General features: G+C 35.0%; 1 protein-coding gene across 2 annotated transcripts in view; it reads right to left on the bottom strand.

Moving 5' to 3' along the window:
• KLHL1 (kelch like family member 1) overlaps nucleotides 1-20,837 on the bottom strand; it is a 210,313-nt gene that overhangs the window by 47,324 nt on the left and 142,152 nt on the right. For both annotated transcript variants that reach the window (XM_069880485.1, XM_069880476.1), the window contains one exon: nucleotides 11,188-11,374. In XM_069880485.1, the coding sequence (XP_069736586.1) occupies nucleotides 11,188-11,374 (187 nt within the window). The remainder of the gene's footprint in view (nucleotides 1-11,187; nucleotides 11,375-20,837) is intronic.

Raw genomic sequence — 20,837 nt, 5'->3', positions numbered from 1 at the left:
GCTACATCAAGTCAGACAAATTTATTAAAAAAATGTCTATGAGACTACGAGAGCAATGGGTTCATTTCAGTTACATATAAATGTACGAATTCTAGTATAAACGAAGTGAAAACTACTTCACAAGCAGACACAAAGGCCTAAACATCTCCTCTTTGCCTCGGGTTCCACCTTTGCATCTAATACAGACAACTCCACCATGAAAGTACTTTCTTTCCCTCATAGCTGCAATGAATAAGCCAACTATGAGCCAGTAATGGACTAGATGATCTCCAGAGATCACTCCCAACCCCTACCATTCTGTGATTCTCTGATTCTATATTTAAGCACATGAAGGACAGAGTGTTCTACATTTATCATCACAAAATTTATTTTTGTTCTTTCCTGTTAGATTTTGTGTGATTCTTCTATTGCTAAAGCTGTTCCTGGTGTCTACTCTGATCATTTTGTTCAAAACGCTGCTGTGAGTAGGTGCAAATGATGACCTTCATCTACCAGACTGTGACATTACATTTTGAGCTGAAGAAGTGGTTACTCAACTGGAACGAATGTGACCTAAAGAGGTTATTGATGCAGATATCAAGGAGAATATCTTGGTAAAGAAAGAGCTATACAGTAAACAGGGTAGCAGTTAACTACTTCTCAGTTAGATTATAAAAAGTGCTTTTAAGCATTTCAAAATCTATAAATTGTACACAATAATTGTTGCGCTTTTTTATGTAAAAGAAAAAATATTAATCTGTCATAAGGATCTCCAAACAAAGTGAACATCAGAAAAGCTTTGGAATATTCAGTTATAAAAGATGACCAGAATTCTCTAAAATTAATGCATGTTTTTCCTATTTTTTTTTAAGTATCAGAAATGACAGCTTTTTGACAGTGATTTTAGGTAATAATTTTAGTGTTGGGTGTTTTGTTTTATAATATAATAAAACATTAAATATTAATATTTTGATCTTGTATAAAGCTTACAAAAGTCCCTTTTATTAATAATGTAGATCATGCAGTACGCTACTCTACCTTTGCTAATCAACAAAACACATGCCTCCTGTTTAAAAGCAGTTCTTTTCCTACTGGAACTTCTGCAAACAAGGTGTTAACAATTGGAACAGAAGTTCTACATACGGACAGCACCAAATACTGGGGCAAATGCATCTCCTGCAGAAGTGTGCATCTGGTGGAGCTCCCAGCACTAGTGGAGGGGTGATGTTGACCTGCACGAATTGTGAGAGAGGCAGTGCATATATCTGTGTTTGTGTGTGTGTATGCACGCACATGTGTGCATTTGTGACTAGAACTTTTGTGAACGTGCTCAAGAATGGTGTTCAGAAATTTGAAGTGAATTCATATTTTGAATGCAGTTTTTCTACTGCATGACTGATACGGATCCAAAAAACAGAGTTAATCTGATTGCCAGTTAATTAAGTATCATAAGTAAATAAATAAGCTACTTCCATCGTTATTCAGTTTAAACATTGTGAACTGAGCTGTCTGGCAATTCAACAACACGAATTTTCCATTACCTTCAGCCTTCTTTTATTATTTATCAGTATTGCTATTATTCTGTTGGCTCAGTGCCTAGGAGATTCTGTTTTGTTGCAATTACTTCCCTCTAAGGTAGACTTTTTTTAAAGGGTGCTATCCGTAAATTGCATGGACAGGAGCCAGATAATGCCTAGTATCTACTGGGCTTTGTATAGTGCCTTCTGCAATCCAGAGATATCAACGTGTTTATTTGGTGTTGTAAAAATAAGGTGAGAGCTCTACTGAAGCTTACTTGGATGTTCTTATGCCTTTTCATGCTACAGCCCTTTGAAGCATTTCCTAGAATTTAGCAGGAAGATTTATGAGGTGACTGAATGTGCAAGATGCACCTGGATGACTGCACAGGGCATGGGGTGTCAACATTTTTGAAGTCTCATCCAGATTGGCTGTTGAGGTTAGTTCCAACAGTGAACTGTCTCCTGGACAACATCCAAAATTTGTGCTGTAAGAAATTATTTAGTTTACTCTGAAGACAATCCCAGTAGTAAGAACCATTAATGAAACTTGGGTGATCAGTGGATATAAATTGCTTAGTGTAAGGAAAAACTAAGGTTAATGACAACACAGAGGTTTTCTAAACTGCCCAGCTGCCATGCACGTGTCTTCTCCAGATAATTTACAAGGTTTCCTTCTTTTTTTTTTCCCTCTGTGTACTTTATTCAGTGACAAAATTTCTCATCAAGGCAGCAGTCTCCTGCACTGTCTACTTGACCCGATAGGTTGTGCCAGCAGATATTAATGCCAGGGCAACAGATTGGCAAGGTGGGGAGTTTGTGGGACGATGAAATTTATCTTCTGTGTGATAACTTTGGCTCTTCCCCTAGGTGTGAAGCCATGGAGGCTTCAGAATAGATCACTTCAGGTTCATCTCTTTTTTTACAAGCCATAACTGAATCAGCAATTTCAGAAGTTAACTACACTGAACAAATGCCAGAAACTAAGTGATGTAAAATAAGTACTGAAAAACTACCAGATGGTGTTACAGTCTGGATTTTTTTTTCCTATTCAGAAATACACCAGTAAATCAAAGTACTGTGGCTGCAAAACTATCTATGAGGATGAATGTTCTGGAACACACTGAAATTCACAGGAGTGAAGAACTAGATGAAAAGAGAATTTTAGTGTGATTTATACATTTAATAATCTCATTATTCATTAGCTACGATATTTTTGTATTCCTCTGGTGAAGTAATTAACCAAGTTCCACCTTTACTCTACGATTACGCTATTATGTTACAGAATCACAGAACAGTCAAGATTGTAATGGACCTCTGGGGGTTTTCTGGTCCAAACTCCCTGGTCAGACAGGGCCACCTACATCCAGTTGCCCAGGATCATTTTTAGACAGTTTTTTTAATATCTCCAAGCATGGAGATTCCATAACTTCTCCGGGTAAGGTCACAGTCTCCGTCACCCTCACAGTAAAAAAGTTTCCTGATGTTCAGAGAGAAAATCTCGTCATTCAGTTTGTGCCTGTTGCCTCCGGCTCTGTCACTAGATACCACTGAGAAGAACATGCTTCTGTCCTCTATGCACCCTTCCTTCAGGTATTTATATACGCTGATGAGATCCCCCTGAGCCTTCTTACCAAACAGTCCTAGCTCTTACCAAACAGTCCCAGCTCACCAAACAGTCCCATGAACACAGAGGGGGAAGAAGGTTGGCTGGCATTGGTGAATTCTATTTGGCTGGAAGTACATGGGATACACAAACAGTTCTCCAAAGATGCAACTAAATACCTCTAAATATCCCATGAAAACTGCAATCCTAAAAGTATCTAAAGACCCTTGAAAACCTCTCTATAACAGAAGATGTAAGGAAATGCGTACCACGTAGTTTAAAGCCACGACCAGATTTGGGGGTTTTCTTAAAGATTTGAAATTAAGTCAAATCTGTTAAAGGATTAACAACCACTTCCAGTGAGATCTGCCTAGACTGGGGAATATATAAGTTTTTTGTTGATTGAAAAGAGAAGCGATAGAGGGATTATTTTAACTTCAGTTGGAATAAAGATGTAAAACTACACAAAGAAAATCTGAAAAAGAATGATCTTAAGAGCCTTGCACAGAGAATATGCTGTGGTCTTACCTCTCTAATGTCCAGAAGCTATGGGTCCTGGGTGTTGTGTTTCAAGTCAGAATGGACCATTTTGATCATTATTTTGATTCTCTGCTAGCAAAATTTGAATTAGTATTTCACAGAATACAAGAATACATGTCCCCTATATACCTCACTCAGCAGAACAGGCCAAGCATCACCCAATATCCTCTGTAAAAAAGAGGTACTTTGACTGTCACTTTTTCCAGTAACTACACAGGAAAAGACTGCTTCTTATTCTTGACCCAGCCACCAAAAAGATGCACTGAATTGGACTAACAGGGCGTTGTATAAAGTCCTCTCACATGCTGCCACATGGCATGGGGGAAATCTGATAGGAATTCCTCTACAGTGAATATTGCAGAAAATCTTTCTCAATGCCTTTAAGAGAAACCAAAAGCAAATGAAAATAGGGGAAAAAAATCCCCTTGTGTTCCCCTTTCCAAAGAGATCAGGTGTTTTAAAATTCACCAGGCAAGTTCTCCTGTGTAGCAGACAGTGGGTCAGAGAGGGTGGCTGCTCTGTATGGCTTTCTGTGCTTTCCAGGCCTGCTACCAGGGATCACATCTGCATGTGCAACTCTTGCATTTCTGAATATACGAACAGTTGTTATACAGATCTATGGTACAGTGGGCAAATGAACCTCAAGTGCTTTCCTGCCAAGCTGCTTTCCAGCTGGATGGCCCTAAGCATTTACTGGTGCCTGTGAATGATCCTTTTCAGTTGCAGGACTTTGCAATTCCCTACATTAAACTTCATGAGGTTACTTGATGTTATTTAATTAATTCTGATTTCTCTCTCCAGAATGTTATGTTGCTATCTAAATATAATATCTCTTAGGAACTGAAACAGTTCATTTCACTTTCAGTTTATTATTGTATGAAAACTGTACTCTTTTTTGCCATTCACCAAGCACATATGAAATGATGAAGACCTGAAATATATTAAAATGAATGAAAATATGAATTTCTGCCATAGATAAATTAAGGCTCCTAAAACTTGTTGTCTTGTTTTCTCTTTTAAAAAGTACTGGGGTTTTGGTTTTTGGGTTGTTTTTTTCAAATAGCTAACTTCTGTCTCTTGCATTTAAACAATCTAAAAGGAAAAGTAAGTTTTGATGCACATTTGCAACATAGAAACTGAAAAAATCAGTTATTCATTGTGTATAACCTGCCTACCTCTTACTTTGGTATTCCAATTTTATCAAGAAAGCCCATCTTAATGACAACCCCACTTCTATGCTATGTTTATGACTCTGATGAAAGACACATTTTATTGCTGTTGTTCCTGTTTATATATTCCATTATTCTTTTCTTGTTGAATCTCTCATGAAAAGCACAAAAATAAAGGAAAACTGAGATGGTCATTGCTACATAGTGTTGACCAAAACCTAATGGAATGCTACTTGTTTATTGGTGCATTTTACAGTTAAGGTAAATTATGCTCTAAGTGTTTCCCGTAGTTTGCTAGAGAATGGCTGGGGAAACAATGGATTATACCAACACCTATTCTTATGTTTTTTAAAAAAATGTAAATGTGTGCACATTTTTTTTTAAATGGACAGTGGAAATTGTAAGAATATAAATATATATTACATGGAACTGAGTCAACAAAACATTACAATTGTTTATCTCAGTAAAAACACTTATTTGAAAATGCTGGAATTATGTGGCTGAGAGAATTGTTACTTAAGTAGATCAGGTAAGATTTCAGAGGACAGCTGTAAATATCTGAATAAAAGTGGCAGACAGCTGCTTAGAATGTCAGAGGCATAATTTATTTTGTCTTATCATCCTCTTGAGGTATTTCAGGGCTATGACTACAGAATTCTTTAATTTAGCATGACAAATATAATGGAAAACACACAGATGAAAACAACTAGCAGTAAAGGCAGAAAAATCCATACAAAGGGCTGGTAAGAGAGATAGATAAGGTTATCAATAAAAAAGTAGAATTACAAAAAAGACAGTCCATTTCTCAGTTCTCAGTTCATCTTTTGTGACTATCTACTTATTTCATGAGTAATAATGGCACGTTTAGTTTCCTATGTTACTGCTTCACAAAGGCTGCTTCTGGAGTCAGACAAGGGCTGCGGATGTCCCTGGTCTGTGGTGTCAGCTGCTGGTAGTAGTGGGATCTTTAACTTCCAGACACTGGGGCCACATCCCAAAAACCAGCTACTGTGGTACACAGACTTAACTTTGCTACTGGATGACACTGCTAAAGGGAAAACAGCAGACATTCCTCAGCACAAGCACAGAGAGACCCTGGGTCCCCAGGGGCAGCATGCTGGGCTCCAGCAGCAGGACAGGAGGGTGCTGGGCTGTGGCAGCTGGAACCAGTGGCTCTTCCAATTTTCCTTAACAGTTCATAAGCATGAAATTACTCACTTATACTCTCTCTCTCTATATATATATATATATATAAATAAAAAAACCAACAACAAACTTAATAAAAATATATTATGTAGATGATCTATCACTGAAGGCAGTAAGCCATGAATTCATTTGCATGCTGGATTAAGGAACAACTTAAGTACAACAGATAGGTGTGATATTTTACCATGCTACAGCCTTAAACTTTTAAGAGAACACCTCAATTCACATTACTTCTATATACAAGTTTATATACACATGTATCTATGTATTTAAAAGTATGCATATTTACACCAAATTTTTCAAAAAGCACACAAAGGAGAAATGTTTTGTAATAAACACATTAGATTTCTTTTTCCTTTTTTAAAAAAGAAAACACTATATTTTCTTAAGTAGGTTTTGCTGTTTGTGTATTATAAAAATACAAGGACTACAAGCACTCATATTCTGAAAATTAAATTCAGTTATTGTGTATTTTGAATGAAAATGCAAGTAAGATGAAGATAAGTTGTTTTCTCAAGATAGTTATGTACATCTAATGAATAGATAATGAAAGCTGTCAAATGTTTTATGTATGTGAAAACAAAGTGGTTTGTAGTTATTTCCACAATTTGCAAAATGCAACAAAACTATCTTGATAGATTTTACTTTTTTTCTTTTTTAACAAATTCCCACTAAACTGAAGATGAAGAAGGTAGATAGATTTCAAGTTACAGACACTTCAGACACATATCTTAAAAAGCAAAATTTGCCGAAGAGAAAAAACATGATCTTTCCCTGGTTTTGCCTTTATTTAAAATACTTACGATAGTTGTCCAATAGTTTTTTCAGTATTTAAAAATTATGCCTTTATGGGAATTGGAAAAAAAAAAATAAGGTTGAAGTGAAATGTGCTGTGAGAAATGTCTTGCTAAAAAAATAAAAAAAAATCCAGAAAAACAAAGACATCTCCAGAGTTCATCAGAGCAAATGAGTATCCTCATGTAGCTATATTAGATGAAAGTCCTGTGAAATAATGATATAAGTAATAAACTACATTTGATAAGCCATATTTATAAAGAAATTGTTTATTACAAATGACTGAAAATCATTAGAGATAAGTCAAAATATTTGACACGAGTTTAAGAAACAATCATCAGAGACCTCACAATTTCACATTTCAAAAGATTCACTTTTTAATATATCTGTGGTAATATCACATATCATTCTAAAGTGTATCTAAACAATAATGAAAGGACTTCTAATGTTGCTTTATATTGGCCAATGATGCACCTCACCTATTATCATGAGAGCAGTTTTTGTGATAGGTCTTATATCTTGTCACAAGATTAATGAAAAGCACACATTTAATATCAATGTTTCAGTAAATCAACTGTTCCCCCTCAGTGTTAATGACCAGTCACATTTTATGGACGAATGTCTGCTCACAGGCCTTATGAGGAATGGCTGAGAGAGCTGGGGTTGTTTAGCCTGGAGAAGAGGAGGCTGAGGGGAGACCTCATTGCTCTCTACAACTACCTGAAAGGAGGTTGTGGAGAGGAGGGTGCTGGCCTCTTCTCCCAAGGGACAGGGGACAGGACAAGAGGGAATGGCCTCCAGCTCCGCCAGGGGAGATTTAGGCTGGACATTAAGAAAAAAATTTTCACAGAAAGGGTCATTGGGCACTGGAAAAGGCTACCCAGGGAGGTGATTGATTCACCTTCCCTGGAGGTGTTTAAGGCACGGGTGGACGCGGTACTAAGGGGTATGGTTTAGTGTTTGATAGGAATGGTTGGACTCGATGATAGTGGGTCTCTTCCAAACTGGTTATTCTATGATTCTGTGATTCTATGATACAGTGTTTCATTTCTTTTTCCCTTGTATTTACTGAAAAACTGTGATTCAGTAAATAATGAACTCATCTGGGAGTCTGATGAGCTAATCTATGACTATTCCAAAAGTAATACAGAAGAGTCATTTTGGATCATGGTCAACCTGACACATTTGTTTTCTTTTGTTTTCTTTTTCTGCAGATTCTCCTTGTCCTTTACTATTCTACTAGCTAGATAGTGAGACAGGTTAGAACACCTCATGAGAGATCACTCAGTATTCTGCCACCAATACAGCACTTCTCAATTATGTCAATCTAATCTTGCTGTGCAAGTGTATTTTTCTCATCACAATTTTCCATAGCATCACTGTCTAACACAAACTACACACATCACAATCTACCTCATGGTTTCCATTTGGCATTTGGGATTCCAAGATGACTGCAAGAAGTCAGTGTTTTACTATTCTTACAGATTAGTCTAGGTCCACTTCTTGCATTTAGTCATTTATTTCAGTCTAATCTACTCCTTTATGTGTGTGCTTAGATAGCTTTTCTATATTACTAGATGGTTAAATCTTGCTAATATAAATTACAGAAGTCAGTGTGACAATATGAATTGGTAACTTGAATGGAACATCGTTAGAAACATATACCTTCAATGTATTAACACAACTTGTTCTAGTAACATAAATATATATAGAAAATCTGTTTCTTATACGTGACTTTCAGATTATATGAATAAATGTAAATATGAATAAATAAAATAAAGGCATGTTGAAACATAAATGAGGTTTTGTACATTTAGGAAATTAAAATTAGAAAATTATCTGACTTCGTTCCTTGTAATTCTATCCAGTTAGTACTATGCTGCATTAACTTTTCACATCAGTTATAATTCCACTTACTGACTGCTGGAGTTAATTAAACCACTTCTTTTTTATGGAAAGGAAGATAACTATAGAACAGATTTCAAAACAAATTTGATTTAGCATACAAGGCTACTTTTTAATGTGGTGAGTCACATAACCTTCAGATACGTTGATAACATTAGCATTTACCCACTGTTTTATATACTAGCTAATAAATTGCTAATTTGCTTAGCTGATCTAATTCTTACATGTGAATGCTTCATATTTGATAGCAAACACCAGGAGGCAGTAAAAATACCTCATTGACAATATCAATCATCCATGTCAGCATTTCAGTGGAGAAAATTGGGGGCATAAATTATTAATTATTAAGGAAAGGTAATACAATATCAATGTCTCATGGTCCAAATACTGAGACGTGCTTTATGAACACAATGATTCTTCAAAATGTGCAACCAAACCAGCACTTGGGTCTCCTGAACTGACATGTGGAAACAAGACTTGCTGGGCATAAAGGCCAGTCAAGGACACAGTGGTATCATAAGAGGGAAGAGTTGAGCTGATGTAACTCAAGGCTATGTGGCTGCAGATCCTCAGTTATCAGGAATATATATTACATTGGCTGTAAGAAAGTACCATTGCTGTACCAAGTCCCCTTACAAAAAGGTTTTTATCTGCTGTAAATGTATGAGTCCTAGTACTTTTGATTTTAGTTACAGCTCACATCGACAGAGGGCTGAACCTCTGTCATGCTGTGTTCTCTCCTGCTGCTACAGAAATAAATTGTTTCTGCCTGACCTGAATCAGCAACATAGGCTGTGTGTTGATGCTGTAATGGTGCTATTCTCTGTAACATCTCCCTAAGTTTTTCTATATCTTGATTTGCTACACAAACTAAGAACAGCTCTGTATAGTAAGCTAGAATGAATACAATTGCTCCTAAGCTGGTTTTAAGTTCATTTCCACTACTTGAATACTCATAACTGTTTATTGTCATTTGTTTTAAGGAAAAGGAAATTTATATTTCAGGTATTTTATGATCCAAAGAAAAAGTTCTGTGCAAATCCATATCTAACATTTAGCTACACAAACATTTATAAATGCTAAAAGGACCAAAATAATCCACAGTTATAATGAGAAAATATACATATTGGCTCTTTATTCAACATTTCCCTATTCTCTCAATATTTCTTTTTCACTCAAGTGCAGATATCAGACATTTTTTTGATTGGTGTAACTTCATGTGAAAAACATGCAATGTCCTTTTGCAGATTATATTGCTACAGATATTTAGTGAAACAACTGTAATAACTAAACCTAGAAACAGAGTTGTGAAATATTGAACAACTAATTTTATATTATGACTTTTTAAAGAACAGTTTGCTTTGTATTAGAACTAATGTTTCTGAAGGCATGTGGTTTGGTCTAAATATGGACAAGAAGATGTAAGACACTGTGGAATTCCTAGTGAATTTCATGAAACAAAAATAATGAAAGTCTTCCTGAGTATATAGGTTTATAACACAGCCAGGTTTTAGTTCAAATATTTTATTTGATTCAATTCAGGAAATCAGTAGCTTAGACTTCTTACCAGCAATAAAAGCACATAATCATAATTGTCATTCCCAGCAAAGAACAAAATAAAAATTTAATAAAATTTCCAGTATCTTTTCTTCACAGTAAGATGGGAATAATTTCACCTTCCTTTAGCTGTTGGCAAAGCAGTAATCTAGTTTAAGCTAGTCGTCCATATTCTTTCTCTAGAAGACTGATAAATTTCTGCATTGGAAGAGCATGAATCATCCATAATAATTCAGACAACTACTTAAGGATCATAGAATCATAGAATCATAGAATAACCAGGTTGGAAGAGACTCACCAGATCATCGAGTCCAACCATTCCTATCAAACACTAAACCATGCCCCTTAGCACCTCACCCACCCGTGCCTTAAACACCTCCAGGGAAGGTGAATCAATCACCTTCCTGGGTAGCCTTTTCCAGTGCCCAATGACCCTTTCTGTGAAAAGTCTTTTCCTAATGTCCAGCCTAAATCTCCCCTGATGGAGCTGGAAGCCATTTCTTCTTGTCCTGTCCGCTGTCACTTGGGATGGAATATACTTCATAAAAAAACCTGCCTTTTTTCCATGGTTAGAAAAGATGTGTACATGTTTGACTTCTAAATGAAACATAATTGCTAGAAAGCTATAACTAAGGTAAATGAATGTCAATCTAGTTTTTTTGCTCACATTCTTTCTGGAAATGACATTAATTTTGAACAAAGAATGGACTCAAAACTTGGTTTCTTTTATATAACAGTATTATATTTTTCCTTAAATATAAGCAGATTTCACTGGAGCAAAAGTCTTGGCAGCATTTCTTGACTGATTTAGACACCCTTCACCCCGATCTCAGTGTAGAAACTTATTTCACTATTTTATAATAAAGAAAATGCAAAGTGTAACTTTTATGAAATAACAAATATCCTTTAATACCTTTGTTGTTATCCATTCCTCCAACAGCATAAAGTGTCCCAACTGTAGATTTTCTAGGCTTAGTTCTTGGACTTTGCATGAGAGTTCTTCTCTCTGGTAAAAGATGGTATTTCATGGCTTCCAGAATAAGCTTCTGGCATTCTAGGTCATCCTTAAAAAGTGCATGGTTTTCTAGGTCAGCCAATATCTGTGGATGACATGATAGTGAATCAAAAACGCTAGAAATTCCTAGAAAAGCAATAGTATGCAATGAGGGAAGATAAAAAACCAAATGTTATAAGTATATAACTTTACTGTAGAATACAGGGGTTTGTAGGTATATTTTTTTTTTAAGGAGGGACAGGAAGGCAAATATTTAGCTGATTTTTAAAAGACTACAAAACTTTTAGATCACTGTTTTATTATCCCTTATGACTACAGTGTTACTACTCTCTTCCTGAAGGCAATGAAGAACATGAAGAACTCTTGTAGGCTATAGTCTGATTTATTTTTAATGGATTGCAACATAACACTGAAATGATCCAGAAGGCATCTCTGTGCAAGCATCCTGAGTGTGCAGTCATATAACATAAGAACGTTATACAGTATTTTATGTAGTACTTTTCAGGCAAATCCCTTATTTCTAAAACCAAAACAATATTAAAAAAAAACCCTAACGACAAGAAACACAACAAAAATGCAAAACAACAAGAGGACTTCATTGTGCAGGTTTTGAATCTATTGTTTTGCTGTACTATTGGCAAAACTGAGGATTAATAATCCAGAAAATGTTGTTATCCTTTCAATTGGCATAAAAACTACAACCAGCAGTTACCAAAACAGACGTTCAGTGCATACAGCTGAAAGAATATTGTGTTGCATTTCCAAGGAAGAATGTTGCAAGTTGTAAATGTTAAGTCTCCAATTCATTTGACTGTATGTACATATCCACTGGCTTCTGAGCTGCTGTAAAGCACCATAAAAGTTTTCAAGATACCATTGGAGTAAGTAACCTGGTCTAACCTAATGGCTAAACCAGCTTTGAGCAATAGGTTGGGCTAGATATCTCCTGAAGTCTACCCCCACCTGAATAACTCTGTGGTCTTACTGATGCCACACTGGAAGATTGCAACACTTATGCAGATTTTGAGTCATACCTGTCAGACCCATGTAGATATCTGATATCCTAGAGACCAGAATTAGATTCAAGCTCTCAGTGCTTCAATATTTCTGTTTAGGCAATTGAGTATTACCTCTAGATGCTGATCCCTATACTCTGCTGAATAACAAATTAGAACAGGTTTCAATTACATATGGCAGTGCATCTCTACAGTCTGGTATATTTCTAGATTTCATAGAAAATCAGTCTGAGGGACCCAATAATTTTCAGGGAAACCTCTGAAGGCTAGGAAGCAGAATTTAGTTCCCAGGGGCTATATGGAGGTATCTCCCTCATAGTCACATCTATGGAGACATAAGCAAACTACTTTCCAAGTGTCTAAACACAGGAAGCTAGATGCCTTTTAAGGGCTCTCAGCTATTTCATCTGGACATCAATGGCTGCTGGAGAATGCATGAATGTCCTTTATCAATCTGTCAGCCTTTTGCAGGTAACATGTTCTGTGACATCTAAAATATTAATAGCTTGTACCTGTAGACAATAGACCATTTTAGGTGTTGGTCATTAAATTAATCTGTTCGGGTCCAAAGGAAGGCATCACATACTGCAGTATCTCAGCTGGTAATCCAGAATTCTTAGTTTACATGGCTGATGAGCTAACGGACAATAGACCTGCTTATTAAAAGAAGTGAATAGGGATGTTCATCTAGCCTAGATAAAATGTCTCCAATTTTTGACATGAAATCAAGTCTAGGGAGCAAAGCATGAGACTATTTTCAACTACGGAGCAATTCACTTTAACATTCCCTTAATTGTCCAGCTTTCAGATTAGGGACATTCTGAGGTCTTTTCCATGAATTTTGTAACTCTCAGGGATCTCATCTTCCCATGAACTAGTTCAATCTTCATTTGAGCTCATGTGGATTTGTTGCATACACAAAATATTCTCACAACAAATTTGTCCTATCACTTGCTGCATATGAAGATTTAACTCCATCTTGGTTCAAACCAGCCTCATTTGCTTTCTCTTGTTTCATTAATTTCTTTCAGTGCCCCCTAACTCTTCTATTGTAAAAGAAAATGAGTAACTGAGCCCTGCCATATCAAGTTCCCTATAATATTTCAGTCATGTTCTACATTAGTTGACTGTATTTTAGACTGAGGGACCTTAGGTTAGTTAATCATTGCTTATATTAAAGAAGTTTCATATCTTTTATCCCTCTTGATGGCTTTTTCTGAACCTTTCACATGTTATTAAAGATACTGGAAAACCATGAACCTTTGCAGTGGCATAATTTGCAGTGGCTCTATTGCAGTGGCTCTATTTTCCTTTTCTAATAACTTGTAACTTTTGATTTTGCCTTTTTTACTACTACAGGTCTTGAAGTTGACTTTTCCAAAATTCATATTTCATAGACCCAAAATTTTCTGAATGGAAGTGGCTAGCCCGGAACCTATGATATTAAATTTGAAGTTAAGGGTTGGTGCTTTTCTTATTTTTTATAATTTCTGGTTTATTTGTTATTATTTCTTGTCCTCTGGGTATATTATATTAAATTTATTTAAATTAAAATTTTAGCAATGCAGTTTTTGGAAATTCTGAGTGGGTTAAATGCTACTCACATATTATGTATCACAAATTAGAATATCACCTTTAATATAGTCACAAAAACTGCCTGTTGTGCATTGAAAACCTCTGTCATGTTTCATGTGACAGCACACAGCATGTTTGCTTCTGTCCAAAGGCTATCTGGTATCTGATACCTGACTATCTGATACCATAAAAAATCCATATACAGATATAATGAAAGAGAAAAATAGGTGGATAATAAAAAAAATGGGAGAGGAAAAGAAAAAGTAAGAGATATAGAAAGGTACAAAGAGCCCTCACCACAAAATAACTGAGCTATTTTCAGAGGGGAGGAATGAGACTAAGTGTGAGAATTTAGCACAGGAAGACACAAAATGCTGTGATCTATAAAAAGCCCCTCGGTTCGTAGCAAACAGTAGGCTTTACATTTGGAAGAATTTCTTTACAGAGAGAGTGGTTTATCACTAAAAACAGGTTTCCTAGAGAGATGGTCAATGCCTAATGCCTGCCAGTATTTAAGAGGAATTTGGACAATGCCTTTAATAGCATGTTTCAACTTTTGTTCCGCCCTGAAGTGGTCAGGCAGGTGGGCTAGTTGATCACTGTAGATCCCTTCCAATTGAAGTATTCTGTTCTGTTCTCATCTGTTTTGTTCTATAATCTTGCAGAGGAAATGCATAATACAAATGAAACCATGGGATTTATTAGTTTCCAAAAGGATTGTCTAAATGCTAAATTTACTGTATCGTGAATGCAGTAATCCTAATATTCATGTGTTCTCCTTTTTAGTATGTGAAGGTAAATTTTATAATGAACATATGTTATATCACAAAAGTACAATTAAGAAGCGTAAATCACATACAAAACATTTTTTTTTAGGCTCAATGTATCTATGGACTAAACACTATTGTGGTATTTTATCTCTTAAGATACGGAAAAGTTAAAAGAATGAAAACGTGAAGACTAAAAGACAGCTATTCTCTTTGATAATGTTTTCAGAAAATGTCACTGAAAGTGGTCCCAGTTAAGAGTTCCATGTAAATGTTTGCAAACAGATTATGCAGCAACAACAAATGATCCCACAATCATGAAAGTAAAAATGAATATATGAAAGGAAAAGACAGATGAGGTGAAGACACTGAAAATGTATGCAAGTATATATTTTGGGGACTTCAGACATCTTACAAGATCTCTGAATAAATTGCTGTCAATGTGCCAAATCTAGATTAATGTAACAATAAATGAGGCTATGAGGTCTGGATTTTTTCTGCCCAATCAGTAATGAATGGTTCATATGCTTTCTTTCACTTAGGCAGAATAGGATTTTGAAAATTGTGGTATCAACTTTATATGTCGGGTGGGACAAGTAGTTTTCACATTACATAGAAATGAAGTATAGAAGTCCATGCACATATTTGTTTTTCAAAACTATATTTGATAATATTTGAAACAGCAGCAGCTGAATAATAAATAAGTGGCTGATAGAACAAAAAGAATATTGAGAAGAACTAAGTCTCAGAGAGAGAAAATATTTGAAATTATATCTGCTGATCTTTTAAATTTGTCACAAACTCCCATTCTGGCACCATCTTAGCATGTATGCATTTTTTAAACTAATTAATTTCTACTGATCTATATACTCCAAGCCCATTTCTTTGACAACAGAAATTCAGTAAGAGGGAGCCAATATCATATACATAATTATCTTATATTGGAGGTTTACTCCTCAGAAACACATTTGACTGTGTCTAGATTTCAGATAATTTTAACAGGAAAAAGTCTCTTTGGGGCAAATAAATTTACTAAACTGACATTAATACCATGGTCAGCTTAAAACAATGTATAGTTACATCTATAATATAAGTACTTTGTAGCTGAAGGCTCAAGAAGCTGGGTTGTTTAGAGTCTTATTAGAGTAGTGTGAGAGACAGGCAGAAGAGAAGTAGTCACATTCGAAAAACAGCTGAGACTGTGCTCCTTGATGGCAGTATTTTTAAAAAGAGTCACTATATGTGCTTGATGTTAATAGCTTTACACAATTTTTTTGCAAATAAATTGCACATGAAATAACTAATACGTGAAAAATATTCCTCAACTTTAATATTCACTTCTTTTTTTCTTCTTTTTCCCCAGAATAATGTCCACCTCCCAAAGCCTGCTGTTTTCAGTCCAAATGGTAGCCCTTTTAAAATTTTATCAGGAAGTGCATTAAAATGTATACTACTCTGACATATTTGTTGAACTGTGTTATGACTTAACATATGCTACCTCCACGTCTAACCTCCTGAATTTAAATATCAAGATTCTAGTCTCTTCCCTTAAAGTTGGTGAGTGTTTTCACACTGACTGCAATGTATTATGCATTTCTATAAGTTTTAACATTTATTATTAATAAGCTAGGGTCAGTAGAAGAATAGTAGTATAATTACTGTATAGTAGAATTTTTACTGTATTTTGTAATATAAGTTGAGCACCAGGAAAACTGAGTCCAATTTATTTTCAATTTCTTTACCTTCCCTAGAATGTAGTGGAAAATACAATTTCCAGGAAGGTATTTAACTACTATTTTTAATAACTTTCCAGAGCATGTCTCCTTATAGTGCTGGCACTCATGTTGTCAATGGAAGGGCACAGAGGCTTCAGATTATTTAGAAATTTATAGAAAGAATTTTGCATGCTAGATATGATAAGGATTTTTTCATGTGTGCACATGTTCTGATGTTGGTTACTATGCAACTAATGCTACAAAATAAAAATATTAAAGCATGGTAATAAGCAGTGGTATTAAGCATATTTCTTAACACTAGGTTAATTCATATTTCATAATATTATGATTTTTATTACATCCTTTTTGTGATTTTTATTACATCCTTTTTGTGATTTTTTTTTTCCCTTTGAAGTGCTCAGTACATTACTTAGTAGATTAGAAATCAAAAGTCTAAAGACAAATCATATTCAGAGTTTAGGCAGAATGATCTCTTGTCTTGCAAAATGATTTAACATACATTTAGGACTGCTGAACCAAATAGTGGACTCTCTCAACAATTAATTTAACAGAATACAGGCACACAAAATATGAGAAACTAAATTATCGGTTACCCCTGCACAAGTTTGAGGTAATATATTGTTACCTATACTTTCTAATGCTTAATGGAATTTGTTACTTTTCTATGGTAAGTGTTTTTACTTACAATCATATTTGGTGACTTCCTACCAGGCATGAAGTCCTTTATTATGATGTTCCAATATGTGTCTAAAACAAATATCTATCTCTATAAGATCTTCCATCTGAGCTGCTAGGTGTTTCAAATAAAGATGTAATAATCAGTGAACACTGATTATTCCAAAATTCTGAGATTTCACGCATCAGCAATAAATAAAGACTGAATCTCTTTTTTTTATTAGAAATTAATCTGATAAGTGAAAAAAAATCTAGATAAAACTTTAAAAGCAGTCAGAAATGTATATTCATTTCACTAAATAAAAAAAAATATAAATTACTCAATGCCCAAATAATTAAATTATTTTATTATCACAAAATCCTGTAGCTAACTAAAAAAGCAAAAAAGCAAAAAAGCAAAAAAGTAAAAAAGTAAAAAAGTAAAAAAGTTAAAAAGTTAAAGTAGTAAAAGTAACAAGTCCTAATGATTAAAATCTGTGAGTGAGGGGGAAAATGTTGAAATTAAACCCACTGTTTAGGAATCAGAAAACCATATAAATCTGCTTCATGTTGTCTGAATTTTAATAATCTTCTTGAATGTTTTTTACTACATAGTTATCTTTCCTTGTTACATCAAAAGAATCGATGTATTTTTATTAAATCAGGATGCACTTGGTCAGGAAATTCAGTTAACAAGGGTGTTTCCCTGGAAACCATATTATGTTCGTCTTGCTGTTCCATGGCTATGACATACTTCATTATGAGAATTGTATCTACACTAAATGAAGACTTCTGGGTTTTGTAACACATGGAAACTCACAGAGCCATTGCTTCTCAGGAGACACATGTCAGTGCTACTTCAGCACAGCTATTTCTAGCATTGCTAGAACTTCTCAGCCTGTCAATATCCTAAGAATTTTTAGTAACTTCATGTTGCCGTGCTTCTCATTTTTAAAACCCCCACCAAGTCCTACTTCAGCTTTACTTATAAATTACTTCCAACACAATGCTGCATAGAGCAGGCATGGTTCAACACAGTGAAGTACATTCCAATTGAGGGTTGGAGTGAGAAGTTCTCAAGTACTGCCAAAAGGAAAGCCAAGTCTAATACACAAAAAAAGCGGAGTTTCCCACTGGTACAGTGACGGCCAGTGGATGCACCATGGGACTGTGTCCTCATTGCTGCCTGCGTTGCTGCCACCCTTAACTCTCACCTTCCTTCTTTGGGGATCATCTCTACTTCTGCTTCTTCCTGACAGATCTCCCCCAGTCTCTCTTTTATCCCATTGATTTGCAGCTATGATCCAAGTGAGACTGTTGGTGATTTGATTATTTATTTGAATGATATTAAGTCTCACATTGTCTACATAAATGATCATTTGATCTGAGAGATGGGACAGGTCCTGCTTCCCCCTGTTGAATATGTGGCATCTAGGATAAAATTTAGCCACTATGAGGAAAAAGAGGATGCCACCTGCTTGGGAAAGAAATAATCACTCACCCCTCTCCTGCTGTTGAAAGAAATTACAAGACAATGGAAGAGCCAGACAACTGCCTCACAAAAACTTTCATAAGATCCTCATCCTTTTGAAGAGACACAGGACTCATCCTGGTTATTTAGATAAAGCTTCCTACCTTGCGAGAAGTGTAAGACATGACAATATTCACCCAGACAGGGGGATCTAAATTTCAAATTCCATCACTTTAGTATGTGCAACATCAGACACAGTAATTACCCCAAAAGGGAGATGAGGAAAAAACATAGAATTCCCACCATTACAAAGAGACAGGACAGGTGTCAGGGCTATAAAAATGAATAAAGTGAAAAAGTATTCCCTGCATGCCAAAGCAAGATACCAAACAGATGCACAAGTTTTTATCTTCTTTTATCCCAGTGACATTTGCTGCTAAAAGGGGCACAGTATCATTTAAAATTATGCTTATGTGGTGTCTATCTGCACATGTCTATTGGTTGTGATTTAAAATCTTGAATAGTCCCTAATAATACATAATTATTGTATATCCTGAAGAGTATTGAATTTCATACCTAATCAGATTAATTTTATCAGAGAGAGAAAGCAACTTCCAGTTCTCTAAAAATTATCCTGGTACCTACATGCATTTTTTCTATTAAAAAAACCCTGAAGAGTCCTATGTCCTCAGAAACTCAACATGCCAGTGCAGAACACAGGATTAGCCTTATCTTAATAGTATTAATAATTGTAACAGAAGAACAAAAAGCTTAAAATCCTTTAAATAAACTGCATATAAATGAAATGTGGAGTTTTATGGCACTTTTTGTTTAATGAAGACCACAAGTCTCTTTCTTGATCCAAAGTGTATCTGAAGTCACTTGACAACCTTGAGTAAGAGAAATGCATTACCATATGAAACAAAAATCTGAAGAAAGAATGACTTAGAGCTTGCATATAGAAAGGTTTTCAAGAGAGATTTGATTAGCCATCATTGTCCTTTTATGTGTCTTCTTCCATGTACAGATTTGTTACAGCTAGTTATGGTTGATGATCATAGTAATGCAGCTACCAGGAAAGAATAGAGTCTTCTGAAATACAAAGTCATGATTGTTGCACAGATTAAAATGAAAAGCAAATAAGGGGTTTGTATGAATTCCTGGAAAGTATAAAATACTGATTTTAAACTGACTTAAAAATAGTTCTCAGTCTAGTTTCAAAGTCTTACATTGCTCTAGCTGTAAGGAAGCACTGTGCAACTTTGGAAAAAAACTCCAATTAGAAATTTTTTTTATCTGTCTAAATCTGTCTAAATGGTAGAAGTAATTATTCCTACCTCATTGTATTGGTATATGAATGGAAGTATTTCAGTTGCTTAATGTGGTAAAAGGAATAAATTGTTTGACACTTATTATTTTCTGTCTATAAAACAAGTGCAAGAAATGCCTGTTAATACTATTGGAACTACAAGCTTTGACTTAATTCCTTGTTATTCTGATTAAAACTGTATAATTTAATTTTAAGAAACATCATTTAGACTATATATGTTCCACTGCAGAGTATGTATGCTCTCCTGTAACTTCAGGTTTCTCACAGGTGGAAATTCACTGGGGTAGCTGCTGACTGGATGCATAAAGACTATATAGGGTTTGCATCCTCTCAATAACGGTGATCTTGCTTGTTGCCTCTTCAGCAGGGTCCATGCCTTAATCACTACACTGTATGAATACGTTTGGTCATGTATCAATTAATTCAGGATTCTGCCTGAATGAATACATCCATGTCTTCTCTGAGATTAAACTGATTGTTGATGTGAACAAGATATTTGATTTAGTCTACAGGAATTGATTAGATAACATCCATTATAAAAAATTTAAACAAAAATTATGGCAGACAATTCAAATGCTAATCTCACTAAGACTTATATCAGGAATAATATGGTTTCACAAATTATGGTTTTATATTAGGTTAAATCTGGTAAAGAAATAGGTGGAAAAGAATGAATGCTACTTTTCATGGTCTAGGTAATAAAGGACTTTATCTAACTGTCTTTTCTATCAGTGATGGAAGTTCAGTTTTTTTTTTAATAGCATACCAAAGATGGTGTCTTTTTTTTCCTGGAAGGCATGACAAGTTTGCTCAAATAGATTTTATTTTTCCAATGCAGAACACTATTTTTTAGTCTAGATTATCCATTTCAGATGATTTCTAAACCTCAGTATATTAAGTTTTACCCTAAGTATTTTTTTTCTGTTTGGTATCATAAAATATAGTAGGAAAATCATACTGAATATTAATATGATATGGACAGAGAAAATTCAGACTTAA

Source organism: Phaenicophaeus curvirostris, chromosome 1 (genome assembly GCF_032191515.1).
Source record: "Phaenicophaeus curvirostris isolate KB17595 chromosome 1, BPBGC_Pcur_1.0, whole genome shotgun sequence".
NCBI classification, from domain to species: domain Eukaryota; kingdom Metazoa; phylum Chordata; class Aves; order Cuculiformes; family Cuculidae; genus Phaenicophaeus; species Phaenicophaeus curvirostris.
This window is presented reverse-complemented; position numbering and strand designations above follow the sequence as displayed.